General features: G+C 40.2%; 1 protein-coding gene across 1 annotated transcript in view; it reads right to left on the bottom strand.

Moving 5' to 3' along the window:
• The window catches only part of GRIK3 (glutamate ionotropic receptor kainate type subunit 3), a 309,202-nt gene that overhangs the window by 114,562 nt on the left and 170,935 nt on the right, over positions 1–23,705 (bottom strand). Inside the window, exons 4-5 of the mRNA XM_074216447.1 lie at positions 22,211–22,468; positions 15,279–15,460 (exon numbers count right to left, since the gene is read on the bottom strand). Of these exons, the coding sequence (XP_074072548.1) occupies positions 15,279–15,460; positions 22,211–22,468 (440 nt within the window). The remainder of the gene's footprint in view (positions 1–15,278; positions 15,461–22,210; positions 22,469–23,705) is intronic.

Below are 23,705 nucleotides of genomic sequence, written 5' to 3' on the forward strand. Positions count from 1 at the left end.
ATCTTCCTCCCTCAATCCCCATTATGCCTAAAGAATGTCAGAACACCATTAATCTTTTTTTTAAAAAGGAGATCACTCAATTAATCTTAATAAAACCAAATGAGGAATTTATTGCAAAGTTACAAATTTTAAAAAGTAGACCAAATTAATCTTTCTCCCTCTGATGCTAGAATAACAATTCCTTTCTCAAAGTATGTATATAGATCTTCAATGCAGACAGGCAATGGAAGAAGTCAGGATATGTGTATGAGGAATGAAAGAAAGAAGGAGAAAAGAATAAGTCAAGCAACTGATTTCAATTGTGTCAAATTATACTTCCAGCAGTAAGAAGTCTTAAGCCATCTATATTATGTTGCCCAGTCTCACTTTTAATGAAAGACAAGCATGAATAATGTGGCTAGATGACCAATGACAAGGTGTGGTCTGGATTTTTCTGGTCACAAAATGAGCCCATACAGTTTCTTCTTCTTCATAAATATTGTAACATAAGAACAGTGCTATACCATGTAAGCAGGGCATGGCAAACATCAGGTGAGTGGAGGCTGCTCTCTCCTAATGTCTTCTAGGGAAAGATATTTTCCTACCCTTTCACTAGGGTTCTCACTTGCTGTAACTGGGGTTGCTCCTGCACAAAATGCCCTAGTCCTTGGGCATGTCATCTTAAACTGCTTATCTGAGTGTTTCAATTTGGGGAGGAGTTCTAGAATTACTTGCATTGATTCTGGAAGACTGAACCACTGATCCACCGAGGCTGAACCCCAGAATTGGGGTAGGGACAACAAGGTGTTGGACATGTAGCCTCTTCGTGCTATCAGAAAAGTTGCAGAAGATATTCTTTTCTTCTCCCACTCCCTCATTTTGGCAGATTCTCACTTTGTATCTATAAGATGTTATTTAAGATGTTAATTTTAAGAAAACCCCCCAAAATGGCCACTCATTTAAACCATTTTGTCTGTGTATTCTTCCTCTTTCAAGTCAATTAATTCATTTCAATTAATAATTATCAAGTGCTTTCTATGTGCCAGACATTATGCTAATTGATGGGGATACCAAAAAAGAGGTAAAAGCCTCTGTCTACAAAGCAAGTTGTGCATAGGATCAATAGGAAATCATCAACAGACGGAAAGATTGGCCACTGATCCTTCCATTCTCACTACTTCTGAGTTGGGATTGGTCTCTTGTCCCTTGATCTGCTACTTACTAGTTGATAGCCTTAAAGAAGGTATTTCACATTTCCCCTCTGAGCTTGCAGTTCTATGGAAAATGAGGAGATGGGATTCAATTAGGTCATAGAGTTAGTCCGAAGGATTCATATCAAATCAGGCATTATCACAATCAATGAACAGGTACCAGTAGGGTCAGAGAAAACAAGGAATAGTAGAAGTCTCTCTACTCAAAAAAATTAGGAATCACTAGACTCCATGACTTCTAATACTTGTTTTCAAGGCTCTCCTCCAAAATACTTTATATTGGGAATGAGAACAAAAATGTTACCAGTCTTGTAATGTAAGAATAATAGCAACTATCTATTCAGATACAGTAATGTGCTAGAGGTAGTGTTGTTTAAATTGACTAATATGAAAATATAGTTGCAGGCTTCTAACACTTCTTAAGGCCCCAGTAATCAGTCTCCCATATTGTAAATCTCAAGACATTTGCATAGGTAACTGAGTTTTCACCTAAACTTACTGAATTGTCCTTAAACTGTGGCACCTAGGACTAATCCCAATTTGACTGATCGCATCTAGAGCTTGGAAAGGAAAAAAGATAATCAATAATTATTTGTTACTAAGAGCAGTGTGTAAGTGCTAGGGATAACAAAGGGGGTAAAAGACTGTCTCTACTCTCAAGAAGCTTATGTCTAATGAGAGAGAAATAATATGGAGAGCATCTAGATAAATTATTATGATTGCTGTTGAATTTAGGGTTTGAACCCAAGTCTTCTGATTGTAAGTCCAGGGTTCTTTTCCATTATATCACTGCCTACTTCACATCCTCTACTGAATTATACAGAATCTCAGAGTGAGAACAACTCTCAGAGGATATTTGGTCTGACACCCAAACCAGAAGCCTCTTACACTATCCCAAAGAAGTGGTTGATATAGCCTTCCTTTTTTTAATACTTTTAGTGAATGGGAGCTCATTACCTTTTGAGGCAAACCATGGCACTTTAGGGGTGGCTCTAATTATTAGGAAGTTTTTCCTTATGTCAAATTGAAATCTGACTCTCTGCATCTTTTAGCCACTACCAAGTCTCTCAAAACTCTCTGGCATCAACGAGAATACGTCCAACTTTTCTTTCATGTAGCAATCCTTCAAATACTCAAAGACAACCACTATGTTTCCTTTTAACTCACATCTTCTCTAAGTAAAATATCCTGATTTCCTTCAACTATTCTTCATATGGCATAAGCATTCATCATCCCAGTTGTCTTATCTGGAATTTCTCTAACTCACTGAGTTTCTTCTTAAAATGTGACAACCAGAACTGAACTCAGTATTTCCAATATACTCTGACCAGGATCACTGATTCTCGTGTTCTGGATGCTATGCTTCTTTTAGTAAAATCTAGGATTACATTAGTTTTTTTTTTTTTTGATTGCTAGGTCACACTGTTGACTCATACTGACCCTGCTGTCCACTCAAAGCACTCTGGTCTTTTTCATATAAAAATAATGCCTTACTTATCCTATACTTATAAAGTTGATTTATAGCAATTTAAATGTAGAAGATAACAATAATTAAGCCCATTTATATAATAATAGCATTCCAGTATTTCAAAGCTGTGTGGGTGCTCTTTCCTCCAACAGAAATTCACATTGGCCCCTATTAAATTCCATCTTATTAGAATCAACTAATTCTTTGTTTTAGCCTGCCAAGGTGCTTTGGCATCTACCTTCTTTAGGGAGTCTTGCCTTTCCATCCCTTCTCTCCCCACCAGCAACATTGCCATACTAGTTAAAACAACCATATGCTATTTAATAATGTCCTATTTCATAGGTGTACATCCCATCTCCCCATCTAAACTTGAAGCTTCCTGAGTGGCTGACAAGGACCACCTCCCCTACCTTCTGTATAAAATCATAGGAAAAACTGTTTGGGGATTGTAGAGAGACACATATATAATTGGTTTCTGTGTGTGCATGTCTCCTCAGTATCTCTTGATATTAGTATATGACCTACATATATTTAATTAGCTAAGTTAAACAGAGAACTTTAAAAGCATTTTGAACTCCATTCAGATATTCTTCTCAGGGCAATAAAACTTCCCTTAAACATATAAGCACACACACACACACACAACACACACACACAATACTATCATAGCTCTTTTCTGAATTGTTCATTAATAGAATTAAATCCTTTAGTGAAGAGTCAAACCACTCATGGGCCTAGTACCCTTGTTCCCCTATTGAAAGAAATAAAAGACCCTGAAGAGTCATATTTCATGTACACTTTCTTCCCACTATCCTCCACTCTAAGCAACTGGAGGCTATCCAGGGTGCTGAAGGAACCCTATAATCTCTAAGGATAGAGAGAGACATTAGCAATGTTCATGGTAGCACTCAGAACACATGTTGCTTGGTATTTGGCCTGGAAGTCTTCCAGCAAAGGTGACTGCAGATAAAGCTTTTCATATGAATGCCTTTTTCCCCTCATCAACTTTTGTTTAGAGACAGAGTCTACTACACTTTCACAAGCACTGGGAAAATCTGGCTCCCAGGAATTTAGTTGATAGGATTTAGAGCTGAAAGAAACCTTAAAAAATCCTCTAATTTGGGACTTCTTCATCTGTGGTCCATGACTTTTAAAAAATATTTTGATAAATATTTTTAGTTTCTTTTAAAATATTATACATTTTATTTTATTTATTTGAAAACATCATTCTAGGAAGGGGTCTATATAGTTCACCAAACTGCCAGAGAGGTCCATGACACGAGATAGTTTTAAGAAACCCAACTCTGCTCAAATCAAACTCTATTTTGTGCAACTGGAGACAGTTCACATAAAGGGAAAGGACTTGCTTCTATTAATAATGCTGTAATTTGCAAGTTATAGTTGTTAAGTATTTGTTATATATTCTGATGCAAATTATATAGCATGTGATATGTGACATGTTTTATAACATGTGCATATAGATGAATGTTAGAATGTAGCTATATAGATGGTATAGATATAGATATGGATTATATAGATATCTCAGCATTGGTACTCACATTTCATTAATACTCAGTGCTATCTGCTTCTTTGATTGGGGTGCTAGGATGTGTGGTAAAATACAAATCCTTCTAAAGTCTCCATTTTAAGAGGGCTCCCAGATCCTTCATAGATCTTCGTTTAGATTGCATCATATCACAAAGATGTGAATATATGAAGATAACTATCATTCCATGCAGTCTTGTTCAACTTTTCATTCTTCCATTTGGGACTTTCTTGGCAAGAATACAGGAATGGTTTGTTAGTTCTTTCTCTGGCTCATTTTACAGATGAGGAATCTGAGACAAATAGGGTTAAATGACTTGCCCAAGATCTCACAACTAGAAACTGTATGAGACCAGATTTGAAGAGGAGTCTTCCTGATTCCAGGTCTAGCACTCTATCTGCTACAGTACCTAGCTGTCCAATATAGTATTATTCAAATGTAATGAAAGATCAGTTAGATATGATGACACTGCACATGAACAAAATGTCATCAATTATGTTTGCATTATTTATGTTGTGTTTTGTGTACCATATGATATATATATATATATATTATGTATATTTCATAAATTAGTGAATCTGTAAGTGAGGTATATTACATAAGACATGTATGTTTTATATCTGTTTGGTGGCATTTACACATGTGTGCATATGTATTTAGAGAACAAGGTTGGACTAAAGCCCAGGTTTCCTTGGCTGTGAGGCTGGCTCTCTCTCCATTCTTCTACTGTGTTTCTGAAGTAGGAGACTTTATTCCTGACATCTTAAATAATACTCTGTGAGTGATGACTTTCAGCTCTTGACCTAGGAAAATTAAATTTATGACTAAAACTTCCAATCAGCAACTTTTACTCCAATAAGTCTATGGAAAACTATCCATCACTGATGGTTGCAATATACAGACTGGTGGGTTACTGTGGGAGTCCTTTTTTTGTCAGCAGTTGTTAAAAAGAGAAAAAATATATAGTAAGAGCAATTCATCACAGGTTGGGCAGCAGTTTAAAAAACCAAGCAAGGAATTGTTGTATTTTTCAATTATCTTCAATCATTTGGGGGGGGAAAGGAATGAAAATAAGGAGCAGATGTTAAATGGAAATAGAAGATAAAATTCCCTCCAGTCCTAACCTGTTTTTGAAAAACCTGTGAATGAAAGCCTAAAACAGAGATTCTTACAAGTTGAGGAACAATCCCTTCCCCCCAATATTTGAGAGTCTAAATATTTTTCTTAACTGGCAAACCTTTTGGGAAATGCAGTACAGAGAAATATAAAAGTAGCATCTCATGCAATCTAACCCAGTCTAGTCCTGTTCATTCTGATTCTATCTAGTTCAGTCCAGTGTAGCCCCATCTGATCTAGGCTAATGCACTCAGGCACAAACTGGTCCAGTCTGCTTTAATCTTGTCCAATTCAATCACATCGGATCCAGTGAGATCCAGATTGTTCCAGTCCAAACCAGGCCAGTCTAATTCAATTGAAACAGTACAATCTAGTCCAATAAATAGGTGTTAACGTTACTACATATAAGCTACTCCATTAGCTGAGTGTAAAAAGACAAAAAGATACACACTTCACAGAGGAGGTGATACTTGAAGTAAGAGAAGGATTCTGAAAAGTATCTGTCTGTGAGGATGGAAATGAGAGGGGAAAGGGATTTCAAGGCCATGGAAAAAAAATTATTTCCAGTGACTGTAATTAGGCTGACTTCTACATCATAGTTGATCTCTCAGATGGGATTAAAAAATATGATAGGGAACTAGTGACACAGATAATAAATAAAGAAAAATGACTCACTCAGATGGTTCTTTCATCAGCTGTACAAAGTGCTCATGACATAATGGAACTTAAATTCTGAGTGAACTATAATAATAATTAAAATAACTTTATATAGCACTTTAAGGTACATGTTACAAATTGTGATATGGAACTTATTACCACAAGCAATATGTTACTGATTGTGCTCGCATTATTAATGCTATATTTTGAATATTATACATATACATTATATAACATATGTACTATGTGTGTCATGTAACAATATTATATAGGCATGTCATGAGAATGTAATAAACAGCATGTTGTATCATGTGTGTGACACATGTTATATATATATATATTAATTATGTACCACACACATATGAATATAGTGATGTCACTCACACATCGGTATATTCAGTACATTCTGGTCTTCTGATTGAAAGATTGTTGGGCTGGAGTGGGGGGCGGGGCAGAAAAGTTTTTCCAAAGCCTCCATTCAAAAAGAAGTCCAATGAAAGATATCTCAGTATGTCCCACCAGGTTCACTCCTTTTACTTGATTCTCTCATGTACCTAAGAAGCCTCTTCATCAGGGAGCTTATTATTCTTTCATATTATAGCAGCATTGAAAGTCACATCTCATCATTACCTTCTGTTACCTGTAGCCAACTGATTGGAGCTCTGGAGTATTAGACTGAGGAATAAAAGCACCCTTTCTGGGGTCTCTGTCTGTCTGTGGCTCTCCACATTATGCATATATATATATATATATATATATATATATATATATATATATATATATATATATAATATATATATATATATATGTGTGTGTGTGTGTGTGTGTGTGTATTTATATATAAATGTGCATGTATACATAAGTATTTTTACACATATTACTCATATAATTTTGATATATCCAGAAGTAACCTTATAGCTCACTGCTAAGTAATTAGTTCATCATAAGAGATACTTGAACAGAAACAATTGGTTGGGGATATTGAATAGGTATTTGTACTTAGGTATGAGTTGGACTCAATTATTTCTGAGGAACCTTCCTGCTTTGAGATCTCATGATTCTATACCTTTCCCTTCTGGCAAAGCCAGTACTAAGGCCTAGCTCTCCTGATGCTTTGTCCTCTGCACAATGATGCAAAGCCAATAAAGCAGATTCAAGATGCTGTTAGGCACTATAGATTTGTTTAGAGAAAAATTATGCATGAGTAAAAGAAATACATAGATGCTTCAATTCCTCTTTAGCAATACTCTAAAATTCTTTGTCTACTCAATATTTAATTAGGGATGCTTTCCTATCTCAGCCCATGTTCTGGGAAGGGACTAATGATAACCAAAACAGAAAAGAGAAGGAAAATGTTGAGATTTAGCCACTACTGGGGACTCACTATAGGACCCAAAGCACTGTTGTTCAAAATAGCTACCATCTTAGATTGAACTGATGATCTTTCTGTTGTCTACCATAGTCATTTGAAAAATTGTGTCTACTCCTTGAAGTACCACCTTTTAAGAAGTTCACTGACAAGATGAGAGTAAACAGAAGAAGGTAACTAGGCTAGGGAGAAGACTCAAGACCATGAAATATGGGAATTAAGTGAAGGAATTGGGCAATGTTTAATTTTGAGAAGAGAAGGGGGCGGTTAGGTGGCATAGTGGATAAAGCACCGGCCCTGGAGTCAGGAGTACCTGGGTTCAAATCCGGTCTCAGACACTTAATAATTACCTAGCTGTGTGGCCTTGGGCAAGCCACTTAACCCTGTTTGCCTTGCAAAAACCTAAAAAAAAGAAAAAAAGAAAAAAAAAAAGAAAAGAAGGCAAAGGAGAACATGATATCAACCTTCATGTGTTTGAAGTGTTTTCATGTGGAAGTGGGATATTTGAATTTTATGTTTGAATGGATCATTTTTTCTGCAAGGAATAATACGAGAATTAATAAATATAAATGACAAAGACACAGATTTAGATTCTAATTCCCAAAAGTCTTAGTGCAGTTTTAAGCTAAAAACTTAAAATTGCATTAAGAGTTTGGGACACCATGTATAAAGATAACTTCCAAACAGAGCTTTTCAGTAAATGGGATATAGTTTTCATACATAATAAGTTCTTCATTTTTATAGGCTTTCATGAGTGTAAATAGCAATTGTTTCTATTTTGATCAGAAATTCTGAGGGTCCTTCCTTCCCAGGCTGAATCTTTTGTGAAAGCAATCTAGGTAATTTTTTGCCTTACTTCCTAGATAGCCTTTAATCACTGAATAGGTGTTGCCTCAGACAAACTGAGACCTGGGAAAGACTTTAATTTAAAAGATCAAGGTCCACCCTGCATTCAGAGCCAGCACCAATTGTGCACTGGACTATGATGACTGAAGGAGAAAATGAGGCTGATGAGTTTGCGTAGTTTTGTCTCACTTAAATCTATTTCACTTGCAAGTCAAGAAATCACCCTCCAGATTAGTTCCCTTCAAGAATGAAGAACAAACAACTACAATGAGAACCTAAACAATCTGATGTAAGGTAGGTTTATGGGGGGTTTCTGCATGGGGAGGAAGATGATACTAGAGACCTCTAAAGCCCCTTCTTCTTCTGATATTCTAGCAATTATTCAGACCAAATAGTCTGAGAAAGAGATGAGCTGGCTTCTCTTGCAAAGGAAAAAATGGCCTTGGAGCTTTGTTCCCAAAGCTTAAGACCTGCACAGACCTCATTGTGCTCCTAATGGAAGGACGATTTCATTTCCAACTCAATTCTCTGCCCTAGATGTGACCTGTGGTAGTCAATTATTCAGTTGGGGAAGACTTCAGCAAAGTGGAGAGACCAGTCTCCTCTCATTGGCCAAAGAGCTTCAGTTATCAATGTTCAGTCTAGTCTAATGGGAGATGAATGGGTGGAGCTTCCACTAACTTCATCTTTTCCCCTCTCTGTCTCTTGATTCTCCATACACTTAGAACACTGGGTCAGTATAGATGGTCCAAATGGCAACTTAAGGTTCCAAAACTTACCTTCAGGAAAAAAAAACCATTTAGAATTATTCTTCTAAAGTTATTAAAATGTGCATACCTTTTTGACTGAATAATACTGAAACCAAGGCCATAGTTAAAGAGATTAAAAAAAGGAAAAGATACTTTGTAGATATAGATATTGATAGCACTATTTTTCATGGTAGCAAAGTACTAGAAACTAAATAGGTATACAACCAGGGAATGCGAATTATGATATATGAATGTAACAAAATACTACTATGCCATAAGAAATAAAAAGATAATTTCAGAGAAATCTGGGGAGACAAATATGGACTGAGGTCAAATGAAGTGCTATAAATCAAGAATAATTTATACTTGTAACACTGTACATAACATAATCAACATTTTATATAAATATGGCTGGTTTTTGTCCTTCATTATCGAAGAAGACTAAAATGATATGGCTATGTTAATGTGCCTGACTGAGACTAATCAGACCAATAAAAGTTCGGAATGCTCTACCACAGTTTGGAAACAAATAGTCCATGTGAACACCTGGGGTGCTTATCCAGACTTACATATCTTTTTTTTTTCTTTGAGTTGTTTCAATTCTGCCTTGCTCATAGGGCAAAGCACCCTCTCTTTTGTGGGCTTGCAATGTTGGTGGTCCTGTGCTAGTGTTACCCATACTATACAACCAAGTCTAAAATTCTTAAGAGAGCCCTTTGGGGGTGTCTCTGTATTTCTTCTATATGATGTCTTTATAAATTAATGTTTTTGGCAAGTGTATGTTTGGCATTCAAACAATGTGTCCATCCTATCATAGTTGGCTATTAAGTAGGCAATTAAGCTTGAGAAAGGATCTCAGTATCTGGTATCTTCTATGGCCAGGTGATCTTCAGAATTACATATATATATATATATATATATATATATATATATATATATATATATATGTGTGTGTGTGTGTGTGTGTGTGTATAAATATATAAGTACATATTCATATATATGTATAAAACATTGTTGTATAGTTATTATATGACATTGTAAAACCATTTATACTATCAATATTGTAAACTTGAAAGACTTTGAAAGACTTAATAACTCTGACCATTGCAGTGATTACCTGACTCCAAATGACCAGTGCTGTAAAGACAACTTGATAGAGAGGTGATGGACAAATATAGAGAATAATATGGTCAATGGAAATTCATTTTGCTTTCACCATGCTTATTTGTTGTAAGGATTTCCTTTTGTTTTGGTCTGGAGGAGGAAAGATGTAGAGAGGGAAAATGTTTGATAACTGAAAAAATAATTAAATAAAAAAATTTCTCCTCCCCCAATCCTATTTTCTCCTGCAGCAAGGCTTTCTGATTGGATAAGTGGGATCTCTGTTCCAACTTTTATTAAGTTATATGCAACCCGTTCAGTGCGCTGGCCAGGAAGAGAAGGCAGATCATGACAAAACAGATATGGGAGGTTAGTGACCAAAGCTCAATAAGTCAATAGTATGACATCTTCTTTGGGATTTTGAAGAGTATGTAATTTCATGTTTGTGGATGATCCTTCTATTGACAAGTTGGAACTTGTCCAGAGGATGGTGACAAATATGGGGCATAGATTGGATTCTTTGATATACGAAATCAATGGAAGCAACTGGAGATGATTTGGTAAGGAAATGATGTAGATCACAGACTTCTTCACAAGATGCTTTGGCAAAAAATTCATTACCCAGAAGTTAACCAAGTGATGAGTCCCTCTGAGCCAAGTTGGGCTGGTGTTGAGACAACAAACATACAGTCCATCCACAAGTGTGCCATCACATTTCAACACAGCTGATCCAAAAATCAACTACCAATTTTAGGCTACACTAATAGAAGCCTCATATCCAGTGAGGGAGACAGTAGTACCACAGAACTTTTCAGATACAGCAGTATCAGTGTGTTCAATTCTGGGAGGCCACATTTTATGAAGAAAATTGATAAACTGCTCCATTGGGATTCATGCATCAAGCCTTCTAGAAGAGTGGATGTTCAGTGGATGGCTCTGTAGAGACTTTAGAGGAAGACATGGCCAGTCACATGGACTGAGAGAACATAGAGGAAGAGTGATCTCCATCCCTAGAGAAAGTGCCCATGTGGATAAGACCACATTGAAAGATCAAAATACAAATACTGCTGGAAATTGTCCAGGTGATGATGACAAAGATAGAAGACTGGATAACTTGCCATATGAGAACTAAAGAAAGCAATTGAGGATGGTCAGTTAGGAGAAGAGAAAACTTGGGCCAGTCACAGTAACTAACTTACAGGGTCTGCAGGTATGTCATGTGGAAGACTTGTTTTACTTGGCCTCAGAGGACAGAAGAAGAAGGACTTGGGAGTGGGAAAAGAGGGTAGAGCTCAGTTCACTTCTAAGAGATGACTGCTGGGGCAGCCCAACAGTGAACTCCTCCCAAGAGTTATTAAGCTGAGACTTCCTTGGGTTGGGGTCTTGAATGCCTGTGATGAATTGAGGACCTCAATAAAGTAAAGAAGGGGATGCCTAAATTCACAGCCCAATACAGACCCCATTTCCTAGGATGTTTCTACTTCTCTTTTTGCTAGACCTGAACCTTGAGTTACCAAAGCTATCACTGAGCTCTTACCCACTCCAGGAGCCAAGCAAGGAGTAAAGGTTTAGGACCTGGGTCCAGTCTCTCTTCCCTTCTGCCTGGGCTTGGCCTGTGTGCCTGGACAACTTCCCTCTCCCCTGGGGTTGAACTGTTTGTCTGGGGTTGGACTGATTGTCTGAACCCTCCTGGTTCAGGTTGTGTGTCAGGGTTCCTTTCTGGGGTTCTAGATGTATTGTAGCCCCTCCTTCTCCACTTGGGATTGGACTTTGTGTCCTAGATTCTTCTTCCTCTGAAGTATGGCTTTGCAACTGGACCCCTTCCAGCCCGTGTAAAGTGGGAACCTAGGGGTCCAGTCCCTTTTTCTTCCTGCCTGAACTCTGTCCTATCACTTCTCCTCTCACCTGCCCAGACCAAGGTGGAAGTTTTCCTAATAAATATGGAGATTTTTCTGGGACAATATAATTGCCTTTTAAAATATGCACTGGTCCAAATCAGAATGTTTGTTGTTTGTTCGACTGCACCCGCTGAGGGGGGTTTGAGGCCATTTTGCTATTTTATTTCTTGGACTGGTGGCAGTGGTTGGCCTGCTTCCATGTGTACACCATGCTGTGACTGTGTCCTGAAAAGAAACCCCGTCCAATCTCAGAAAGCCATTCATTCCCCCCGCCCCTCCCTCAGCCTTTGCCTGAGATGAGTCAAGCAGATGGTACAATAAACTATAATAAAGCACATAATAAGCGAGGACAGCCGGCGGGATTTAATCGCAGGCAGGGGGGAGTGAGTCACTTTGGGGGTCGGTATATGCAGGCTGCCCAGCCAACCCCATGTCTCTCCTTCATTCCATGGCCCCTCAGTCTGTGACAAGAGGTAGGCCTTCTCTTCTCCAGCCCTCCAGCACCACAAGGTCTCCTTTATCCAGAAGTGGAATTTTGCAGGTGGACAATTTTTGCTGCCAGCACTCGGATAACTGGCTCCCATTGCCCAGCTGCCCTAGGCATTGTAGGGGAGAGTTGCTTATCTTGAGTAGTGGCCACTGTTGGTCAGCCTGTGCCCCAGGTTTAATGGGGGCTTCTTATTCTATTTCCCTCTCCTCCTGACCAATCCTACCCTACTTCCAAAGTCTCTTGAGACAGCTCAGAGCATATAGAAGGGGGCCTTCCTAAGACTTGCCAGCCTCTGCCTGCTGTAACTGGATAAAGATGTGGTCCCTTGAAAATCTCTCCGATTTTCCCCCTCCTGCACCTTCCATGCCCAGCCCTCACGTTGTATACTTGTGAATCCATCCTTCTGGGACAGAATCCATTCTGATCTCCCTCTGCCAGGCCTCAGCTGGGACTTTGTCAATGCTCTCTGACTCAGAGTGAGCCTGCACTTGTGTGTCATCCCCAGAGGGCACAAACAGCTCTCTGCCACTCTATTCTGCCATGCTCTGATAGGAGCTCAATGAAAGCTGGAGGAGGAGAAAAGAGAAAAGGGGGGGTGGAGAGGAGGAGACTGAGGGAAAAAGAAAAAGGAGGAATCTGGGGAAAAGAGGAGGGAGGAGGGGGAGAGTGAGGGGAAAAGGGAGGAAGGAAAAGGAAGAGACTGAGGGAAAAGAGGAGGGAGGAGGGGAGAGTGAGGGGGAAAAGAGAGGAAGGAAAAGGAAGAGACTGAGGGAAAAGAGGGAGGAGGGGAGAGTGAGGGGGAAAAGGGAGGAAGGAAAAGGAAGAGACTGAGGGAAAAGAGGAGGGAGGAGGGGGAGTGAGGGGGAAAAGGGAGGAAGGAAAAGGAAGAGACTGAGGGAAAAGAGGAGGGAGGAGGGGGAGTGAGGGGGAAAAGGGAGGAAGGAAAAGGAAGAGACTGAGGGAAAAGAGGAGGGAGGAGGGGAGAGTGAGGGGGAAAAGGGAGGAAGGAAAAGGAAGAGACTGAGGGAAAAGAGGAGGGAGGAGGGGGAGGAGGAGACTAAGGGAAAAGGAAGGAGGAGGGGAGTGGAGGAGGAAAGAGAAAAAGGAGGAGGAGACTAAAGAATAAGAGGAAGGAGGGGGAGACTGAAGGAAAAGAGGAGGGAGGGGGAGATGGGGGAAAAGAGGAGGGAAGAGGGGGAGTAGAGGAGGAAAGAGAAAATGAGGAGGAGGCTGAAGGAAAAGTGGGAGGAGGGGAATGGAGGAGAAAAGAGAAAAGAGAGGAAATTCTGAGGGAAAAGAGGAGGAGACTAAAGGAAAAGAAGGAGGAGGAAGGAGAGTGGGGAGGAACGAGAAAAAGAGGGGGTATGAGGAAGGAATTAAATGAAAAGAGGAGGGAGGAGAGGAGGAGGAAAGAGGAAAAAGAGGGGGAAGGAGGATACAGAAGGAAAAGAGAAGGGAGGAGGGAGAGTGGCAGGGGAAAGAGAAAAAGAGGAGGAGGAGAGTGAGGAAAAGAGGAGGAAGGTGGAGACTGAGGGAAAAAGAGGAAAGAGGAGGGAGGAGGAGGAGTGGAGGATGAAACAGGAAAAGAGCAGGAAGGAGGAGACTGAGGGGAAAGAGAAAGGGGGAGGGGAGAAGGAGAAAAAGAGGGAGAGGAGGAGGAAGAAAAGACAGGAAAAAGAAGAGGGAGGAGGGGGAGTAGAGGAGGAAAGAGAAAAAGAGAGGAGGAGAGTGAGGAAAAGAGGAGGAAGGGGGAGACTGAGGGAAAAAGAGGAAAGAGGAGGGAGGAGGGGGAGTGGAGGATGAAACAGGAAAAGAGCAGGAAGGAGGAGACTGAGGGGAAAGAGAAAGGGGGAGGGGAGAAGGAGAAAAAGAGGGAGAGGAGGAGGAAGAAAAGACAGGAAAAAGAAGAGGGAGGAGGGGGAGTAGAGGAGGAAAGAGAAAAAGAGAGGAGGAGATACTGAAGGAAAAGAGGGAGGAGGAGACTAAAGGAAAGGAAGGAGGAGGGAGAGTTGGGGAGGAGAGAGAAAAAGAGGGGTAAGAGGAAGAAACAATGAAAAGAGGAGGAAGGAGGGGGAAAAAGAGGGGAAGGAGGAGGATACTGAAGAAAAGAGGAAGGAGGAGGGAGAGGGGAGAATGCAAGAGAAAACGAGGAGGAGACAGGGAAAAGAGGAGGGAGGAGGGGATCTGAAGAGGAGAGGGATATAGTAAGAAGAGGGGAAAGAGAATAATGAGGAGGAGGAAGAAAATGGTTGAGTAGGAGAGGAAGGGGAGAGGAGAGGGAAGAGGAATTGAAGAGAAGATGGAGCTAGAGGAAGGAAGGGTGGGAGATGGAAAAGTAGAAAGCCAGGAGAGAGGAGAAATGGAAGGATAGGAACTTGAGAGGCAGAAGCATTTATTTCATTCATATTATATTCTAGAATTTGCAAGACATTTTTCTACAAACGTCATCTCATTTGATCCTCACAATAACCCTAAGAGGTAGGTGCTGTTAGTATCTTCATTTTAATAGTTGAGGAAACTGGGGGAAACAGAAGTTAAGTGACTTGCCCAGGGTCACATAGCTAGTGTTTGATTTTAACTGAGGCTAAATTTGAACTCAGATCTTTCTGACTGTGGGTCCGGTGTTCTACCCACTGTGCTAACAGCTGCCTATTGGAGATAGAGAAGGGTGAATGGATGGATAAGAGATGGGGAAGGAGGAGGAAGTAGAAGGAGAAGAAGAAAGGGAAATGGAGAAATAGAAAAAAGTAGAGGAAGGAGGAGGACAGCAGAGGATGTGAAGGATCAGGAAAGGAGGTAAGAGATACAAGGAGGGAAGAGGAGACTACACCTGCTCATCTGTACTTACCTGCTTGAGAATCTGGGCAGCCATAGTGTGACTGCAGTCAAAGATGATGCGGAATTCTCTGCCTCTCTTCATCTCCTTGAGCAGGGGCCGGGAGTCGTCGGAGTCGATAGGGAGTTGGCGTATCTTCAGGCGGATATTATAACGTGACGGGGCCATGATAAGTTCCTGTAGCCGGATAAGGCCTTTGGGGAGGGGAGGTCAAACAGTGCACACACACACACACACCAAGTTATTATCCAATAGCATGATCTCCAAATCCTATGTTCTCTCCACCCTCAGTTATGCCCCATCCCTGTGTTGGGTATGATGCCCAACTAAGCCTTGGGTTTACATAACTGGAGGCCAGTGCCTCTACTTCTGTGCAATAAGAACTCATGAGCTTAGGAGAATTTGAAAAATCACACTGAACAAGAGTCAGGGAGGCTGGTTGGCTTTTGAGAAAAGGAGTTGGGGAGATTTATGGGTTATGTACTACTCTAGCTGACCCAGGCCCTGTTCAGAGAATTAAGAACCAACCAGTGTTTGTGAATACTGAGGTCTGTTGTTTTCTTCCCTGAAACAGGGCATTCCATCCTTCACCCTGATGACCTGCACAGCCACTTAAATCAGATACATTTAGCGGAACTCAACCTCACAGCACCAGCCCTAAGACCAAACCGTTTCTTCTAAGATAAATGGTCTTTTTAGGTCCAATGAACTTCCTTACAGGAAGAGAAACATGTCAAAGGAGGGGAATCTCTCTACAATTGGAAAGAGATTACCGGGTTCTGAACTTGGATCTAGTTGACCTTTCAAAAATATCTTCCTGTCTCAGTGCCTCAGTTTCCTCCTCTGCAAAATAAGTTGGATTGGGAGGACTAATGTAGAGCTGCAGGACCATATAGGTCATCTAGTTCTAGGGCCATAGACTTAGAGCTAGAAGTAACTTTAGTGGTCATGGAGCCCAACCTTGACATTTTATAGATGAAAAGGTGAAATGGTTCAGCCTTTGTTACACAAGTAATAGTCTGAGATGGGATTCAGACCCAAGACTTCCTGATTCCAGAGCCCTGTTTCCTACTTAAAACACTGATACAGAGAAAGGTCAAATTCATATTATTGGTGGGTGTTTGAGGCAGGATTTGAACCCAGGTCTTCTTGACTCCAAGTCTGGTATTCTCTTATTTATTACTATTCTTAGTAATTATTAATTAAAAATAAAATAATTATTCAGTAATAATAGTTTGTGCTTCCTAGCTATTCTCTGAACTGAGTTGAGTCAATTTCTTTAGTCTGAGTCCCAGAAAAATGAATGACTTGCCCAACCAGCCAAACTGGCATTTGAACCAAAAGTCCCCTATCTCTAGATTTACTGTTTTTCTCTTACATCAGGTTGCCTCCCTCACAGGTCTCCAAAGACCTCATTCAGCTCTGATATCATATAAGATATGTCAGATTAATTTTGTTGTATATTCTGTTTCATATTGACACTTGATATTGGTCTTGTGGGCTCCGCCTACCTGGTCTTTTGCTGGTGTCTATAAATGTCAACTTACGAATGAAGCCTATTAGAGAGAGAGAGTGCTCAGGATACTATTTGAGGACCCAGCCCTCCTAGTTCCTGGTCCAGTCCATGGCATCCATTGCTTCTCATTTTATCATGTGTATCGATCTTGGGAAGGGGTTGGGCATCTGGGAAGCCACAACTGAGGGGAAGGGGCCCCTGGAGGCTGCAGCCAAAGTACAGACTGAGTCTGGTGTATTGTGACCCATATTCTCCAACAGGAAATGTCAAACCTGTTTCCCATCAATGTATCTCTGGAGGATGCCAAGGTTCTGCTTGGCTCTCTATAGTAAAAGCAGAGAGTAGGGGAATGAGAGGGAGCAACATGACTCTTTTCCTGGATTATCTGTAGTGAAATTTCCTTCCTAGTTACTTTCTTAAACCACCTTTCCAGAAATATTATCTGCAAAGAATATTGGTTATTCGTTAAATGCTTTTCACATTTTCCACCTTCCATGAGCCCTTAATGGTCTTTTATGAGTCAAGGTGGTAGGTCTTCTGTCCATTTTACAGATAAGAGAAGTGAGGTTCCCTAGGCTGAAGTGATAAGACTAGACTCACCCAGGCTGTAAGTGGCAAGGCTGGGCCTTGAATCTGGGCCTTAAGATACAGCCTCACTCCTAACTCCTTTATCTCATAAATTGAGACTCATAATTCATCAAATCACTTCATCTAACCCCCTCATTTTTCAGGAAACCAAGACCTAAAGATCTCATGCCAGGTCCAATGTCACAGAGCTAATAAATGACATTAGCTGGGCTGGGCTTAAATGAGCCTTCCTGACTCCCCACCCCCAGCTTCTTTCCTCATACTGTGCTACTTCCACTTACTACCCCAGGATACTTCTGAGTCATTTCCCTCAATCATCTTGCAAGCTCTGGGTGGGTTGGGGAAATCTATGCACAGAGTTGATTAGGAGAGTCAATCTACTGCAACAACAGAAACAGCAAACCCACAGGGAAGGAGTAGGCTTAGTGACAGAGCCTTTCCTGCTACATAGCCTTCCTGTAGCACCAACGTGAGACAGCCCAGGAGGCTGGAATTGGGAGACAGAAGAGAGAGGTCTGAATCCAGGCTCTGCTCCTTGGGCTTTGAACTAGGACAAATCTATTGATCTTTCCTGGGCCTCAGTATCTCCATCTGTTACATGGGTATAATAATAATAATGATGATGATGATGATGATGATAGTGGGACTACCTCACTGGGTATTGAGCTCAAATGAGATCAAGTCTGTGAAGCATTTGGCAATACCTGAAGCCAAGACCAGGCTTGGAAGTCCCTTCCAGCTCTGAATCCTCTGCAGTCACAGACCCAGAGAATGCCTTGCTGGACAGTGCTGTTCTGTCTCTCTGTCTCTCTGTCTCTGTCTTTATGACTCTCTGTCTCTTTCACTGTTTTCCTGTCTCTCAACATTAAGTGAACTCTGTTGGGTTAAACTCTAGGTAGCTAGGTGACTTAGTTGATAGAATATTGGACCTAGATTCAGGAAAATCTGAATGTGAGTGCTGCCTCAGCCACATTTTACCTATGTGACTCTTAATAACTGTCTGCCTCAGTTTACTCCTTTGTAAAATGGGGACAATAACAGCAACTATATCCCAGGGATATTGTGAGAATTAAATGAGGCAATAAATTATAGAGCTCCTTGTAAGTATTAAAACACTAATTTATATTAGCTATTATTATTATTATTATTATTATTATTATTATTATTATTATTATTACATGATCCAAATTGATCTCATGTTACCACCACCTATTCTGATTTCTTCATTTTTGGAATGGTATCATCATCCTTCCAATAACCTAGACTCCACATCTTGGGCATCTTTGACTCATCCCAGAGGACCTGGTTTCCTGTCTCAGATCTGGTATTCACTGGCTCTGTCAGCTTGGTCAAATTATTTAACCTCTGGGAGCCTCAGTTTTCTCATCTGTAAAACGAGGGAATTGGATGGACTCAGTGGCCTCTGAAAGCATCTAATTACACAGAAGTTAGAGTTAGTATCAGCTTCCGAAAGATCAGAGTTCAAATAAAACTTCACGTTCTTACTAATTGTGTGACCCTGGGTAAGTCATTTAAAGGGGGTTTGCCTCAGTTTCCTCTTATGTAAAATGGAGATAATTATTGCACCTGCCTTCCAGGGTTGTTTTGTGGATAAATGAGTTAACCTTTGTGTACCTCCAATGCCAGAGAGAGTTTCCCAAAAATTTCATGTAGTTTACACTTTAATAGCTCAAAACAACACTAAGAATTTGGGAGTACCTTGAATAAGCACTTGATATACATATCATTAGTCTTATTATTTCCATAATTTATGAAATAAAGATCTGATCCTGGCATTAAAGGCCCTTGAGTCCTGGTCCCAGCTTACCATTCCTATCTGATCATTAGTATGCTTAGAAATCTTCAGTTCCTAGGGGCCCCAAAGTTCACAGAAGCAAAGTCAGTCTGGCTCTCTTCCCTCAGAATGGAGAACTGACCCACTTAGAGTCTACCATGGTGTGGGGGAGGGAGAGCAGACATGGGGGATGAATACTGTGAGTTTGTATGACCTTGGATAAGTCCCCTCACTGTATAATGAGATATTAGACTAGATGATTTCTCTCCACTTCCAGATGTCAAACTGTGTTTCCATTTTAAGGCTGGAGGAGGTTTGAAGAAGAAATGGAGAGAGAAAAGGTTGCTTTCAGTAGCTTCAAATTGCTTTTGGAAAGGAGCAGAGGGGAAGAAGCATTTATGTGCATATATATATATATTACATATTATACATATATATGTATATATATTACATATTATACATATATATGTATATATCAGGAATTATTACAACAATTATTACAACAACCCTGAAAGGTAGGTGCTATTATACCCATTTTACAGTTGAGGAAACTGAAGCAGAGGCATTTACCTTCTGAGACAAGAGATTTAGTGACTTGCGCAGTATCACACAGCTATTAAGTATCTGAGGCTACATTTGAACTCGGCTCTTTTTCAAGTCAAAGCCTATTGCTCTGTCCTCTACACCACCTAGCCATCAGAAAGATGCAAATGGTGGAGGTGAGAGAAGGTAGGGATTTTGAGTCTTTAAATTCAGTTTAAGCCCTGGAAAAGGATAATAAATTGTAGGTTGTGAAAATGTTGGTAGAAAGAATTCTGAATTTTCAGTCTTGATCCAAATCTCAGCCCTGTTACTTCCTGTGTGACTTTGGGAAAGTCACTCAAACTCTCTGCGCTTTAATTGTGTCTCCAATGCAAAATTAGGGCTTTGGACTAATTTGATCACTACATTCCCTTCAAGCTTTTAGCTTTTCTGATCATCCTTTTTCTTATTTTCAAATTCTTTTTGGATTGAACTTCCCATTCTCAGCAAAGGTGCTTGCGGCTTTTACATATCACCTGAGGGCCTGTGGTGACAGGAAGTCATTTCCTGCCTGAATCTGAAGACAACTGAAGGAAGCAATTTAAACTGAAGAATCAATCACAGATGCTATGAAAGTTTGGGTCTGGGATTCAGAAAACTTGGGGTGCAGTCTGGGTACTGGTACTTACTCCTGCTGTGAAGCCTTAGGCAAGGACCTTCCCCCTCTCCCTGTGCCTCAGTTTCCCCATCAATTAAATGAAAGGACAGACTAGAATATTTCTAAATGATCTCATTCTAACATTCTCTGATTCTAATTAATCAATTAATAGTTACTGATTACCTACTATATATAAGATCCCTCATTAATCCTTTATAGAGGAACTAACTAACAAATTATGGACCTTTTTCTAGAACTCTTTAAAAAAGCTCATTGATATTTTTATGACTGTATATCTACATATTTTACACACATCTATACTTAGTAATATAGTTAACATGCTATTTAATAGAATTTCAATATATTATATAATATATATATATCCTACATTTCCCAATATATCCCTCCCAACTCTCCCTCCCAGAAACCCACACCTTATAAATAAGAATTAAAAACCAGAAAGAGAAAGGAAGGAAAAAAATTCAGGGAAACTAACCAATATATCAACTGAGACTGGGATAGCACAAGGTGTTCCAAATGGCCTAGTGTAGTTCCAAGCTACTAGAACTATTTTAATCTTAACTTAAAAATCCTCTATGAATATTTTTTTGGAAGGGAAGATAGGTGGCACAATGGATCAAATATTCTACCAAGCCTGTAGTCAGGAAGATCTGAGTTCAAATCCAGCTTCAGATATTTACTGGCAGTGTGACCCCAGACAAGTCATTTAACCCTGTTAGTTTCAGTTCCTTATCTGTAAAATAAACTAGATACAGAAATAGAAACCCTCTTAGTATCTCTGCCAAGTAAACCTCAAATAGGGTCACAAGTCCAATACAATTGAAATGACTCAACAACATTAGTAACAAAAGATTTTTGGAACACCCTGAAGTGTTCCAAAGCTGTGGTTTCTCATCTCTGCCAAGATCTTTAGTTCTCTTAACATTATGACAGTAAAAGGTCTCCTAACATTGCTGGGAGAGTATGGAAAAGAGTCAAGATAAGAATCATAAATATACACAACAGTGCTGTAGTCTAACAAATAGTAAAGAGACGTCTGACCCCTTTTGATTCTAACATATTGACTATGATTCTGAGAGGTAAGTGGTCAGGGACCTTAGAAATCACTTTACAGAGGAGGAACCTGAGGCCCAGAAAGGCCAGCTTGGATCCAAGAGATAGATCCAAGGTCATACAATTAATAGATCAGAGAACCAGGGCTGTACCCAGATCCTCTACTTCCGAATCCAAGTTGGATGTACAGCAGGATCTCAGTAAAAGGACCTGGGGGTAATCAGAGAAGGCTTCATGAAGGAGGTGGAAACTTATACTGGGCCTTGAAAGATGGATAGACAAGAAATAAGCAAATATTGCTGAGAGATGACATTGAGGGAAGAACTACTGTTTCTACAATTTATTAAAAAGCTCTTTCTTCATCAAAGAGCTCTGCTGTTCTAGTATCATTATCCTTAATAAAGGAGGAAACGGAGGACCAGAGAAGTTACATCATTTGTCTAGGGTTATATTGAAAGTCATTGAGGAATATTCATCCCTGCCAATCTGAATGCAACATCATTTTGTTGGAAAGGTCATTTGTGTGACTTCTGAAAGGAAGGTGATTTTCATAGTATTCTTTCCCAGAAGCCTGGCTTTGGAGGGCTTGGGAGTGGGGTGGCTGGGAACAGATTGGGGAGGAAGAGATCCTACCTGGGGGCTTCTGCCTAGGAGGAAAAGAAGCAGTTGTGGACTTTGGGTTGGAACTCTGTGAAGATGAGTTGGTTCACACTATGTGTGTCCAACCATTCTTGTACTAAGACTTTGGGGATTTGGACCATTCCCTGTGATCCCTCTACCTTGGCACCTACCTGTGCTGTCATCATACACCACAGTTGCTGACCGCCATTTCAGATATTGGACAAGGTCAAGGATGGCATGACTGAGGGATGCATAGTCAGGGTAGAGATTCACATAGAAGGTGTCTTTGTTATCCAAAGGATGGTGTTTCCAGCGTAGTTGGATGTGGGGCACTTCCAGTGCATTGCAGATAGACTGGACTGCATTGGTGCAGGAGCCTTGGGAAGGTCCAAAAATGGCTACGACCCCCAGGGCCAGCTGGTCACAGGCTGCAATAGAGAGGAGTTAGTCAGAATATTGAATTGCAGCAGAACCATAGCGCCAGAATCCTCTAGCTACTGACACAGGTAAATGCTCCCTCTTCCTTGAGAAAAAAGAAGAGGTTACCAATGATACAGCTATCACTAAACAGGCGATACTCATCCCATTCTATTCCTTTGTGTTCTGTGCCAAAGATCTCAGGAAGCCACAGTCCAATGATTGAGCTTTTCCTAGGGATACCCATAGCACTAGGGAACATGGGCTCCCAGGGAAAGTCACAGAGGTAACCAGACTTACCAAAGCAAAATTTCTCTGCTACAAGGAGATTTTTTTATAGGGCTCTCTTGCTATGTCCTATCCGCATATTCTGCTCTTTGTGTCTTTGTGTCTTTGTGTTAGGGCCAGTTAATTGACAGGCCCAGGTTCACAAGGCAACTAAGTGTCCAAGACTGGATTTAAACTCAGATCTTCCTGACTCCAGGTCCAATCCTTATCCATTGAATCACCTAGCTACCCAAATGATCATTTGACAACAGTGGGTTTTAATTATCCAGACCATGCATTGTTTATGTAATGCTGTCTATATTCAGTCATCCTAACACAAACCCATGCTATAGATACCACTTGCTTCTATGTGTGAAGCTCAAACGAGGTCATATATATATAAAATGTGTTTTCAAGTCCCATGATGCTTTAAAAATGACAGCTATGCTCATGTTCAAGTCTTGTCAATACCATGCCCACAATCTCTCTCACATTTGTGCCCTCCTTTTGACTCCCTCACCTACAATCCTAATGGGGCCTACATGGCCTCATCACCTGTCATCTGGATTATTGCAAAAACCTCCCAAGTGAACTCCTTGTCTCCAGTCTCTCCCATATCTAATCTATTCTTCACACCATTGCCTGATACACAGGTATGACTATGCTATTCCTTGGCTTCAAAGGCATTTAGCAGTTATTTTAACCCTGATAAATCATTGGAAGTCTTCAAATGAAGTATGAATATGCCCTCTTGGGTCATGCTGTCAAGGAACTCCTGTTCAGATATAGGTTGAACTGTATTCAATACAATTTATAGGATCATTGGAATATAAACTTAATGTAGAGAGTGATCTTAAGGGGCATGTGGTTCAACCCCTTTATTTTATAGGTCAAAAGAATGACTTGATCAAGTTTACACAAGGAGCAAGAAGAGGTATGATTCAAATTCACAACTTCTGATTCCACCTTTTGACTATGCTG

This window comes from Macrotis lagotis, chromosome 1 (genome assembly GCF_037893015.1).
Source record: "Macrotis lagotis isolate mMagLag1 chromosome 1, bilby.v1.9.chrom.fasta, whole genome shotgun sequence".
Lineage (NCBI taxonomy): Eukaryota > Metazoa > Chordata > Mammalia > Peramelemorphia > Peramelidae > Macrotis > Macrotis lagotis.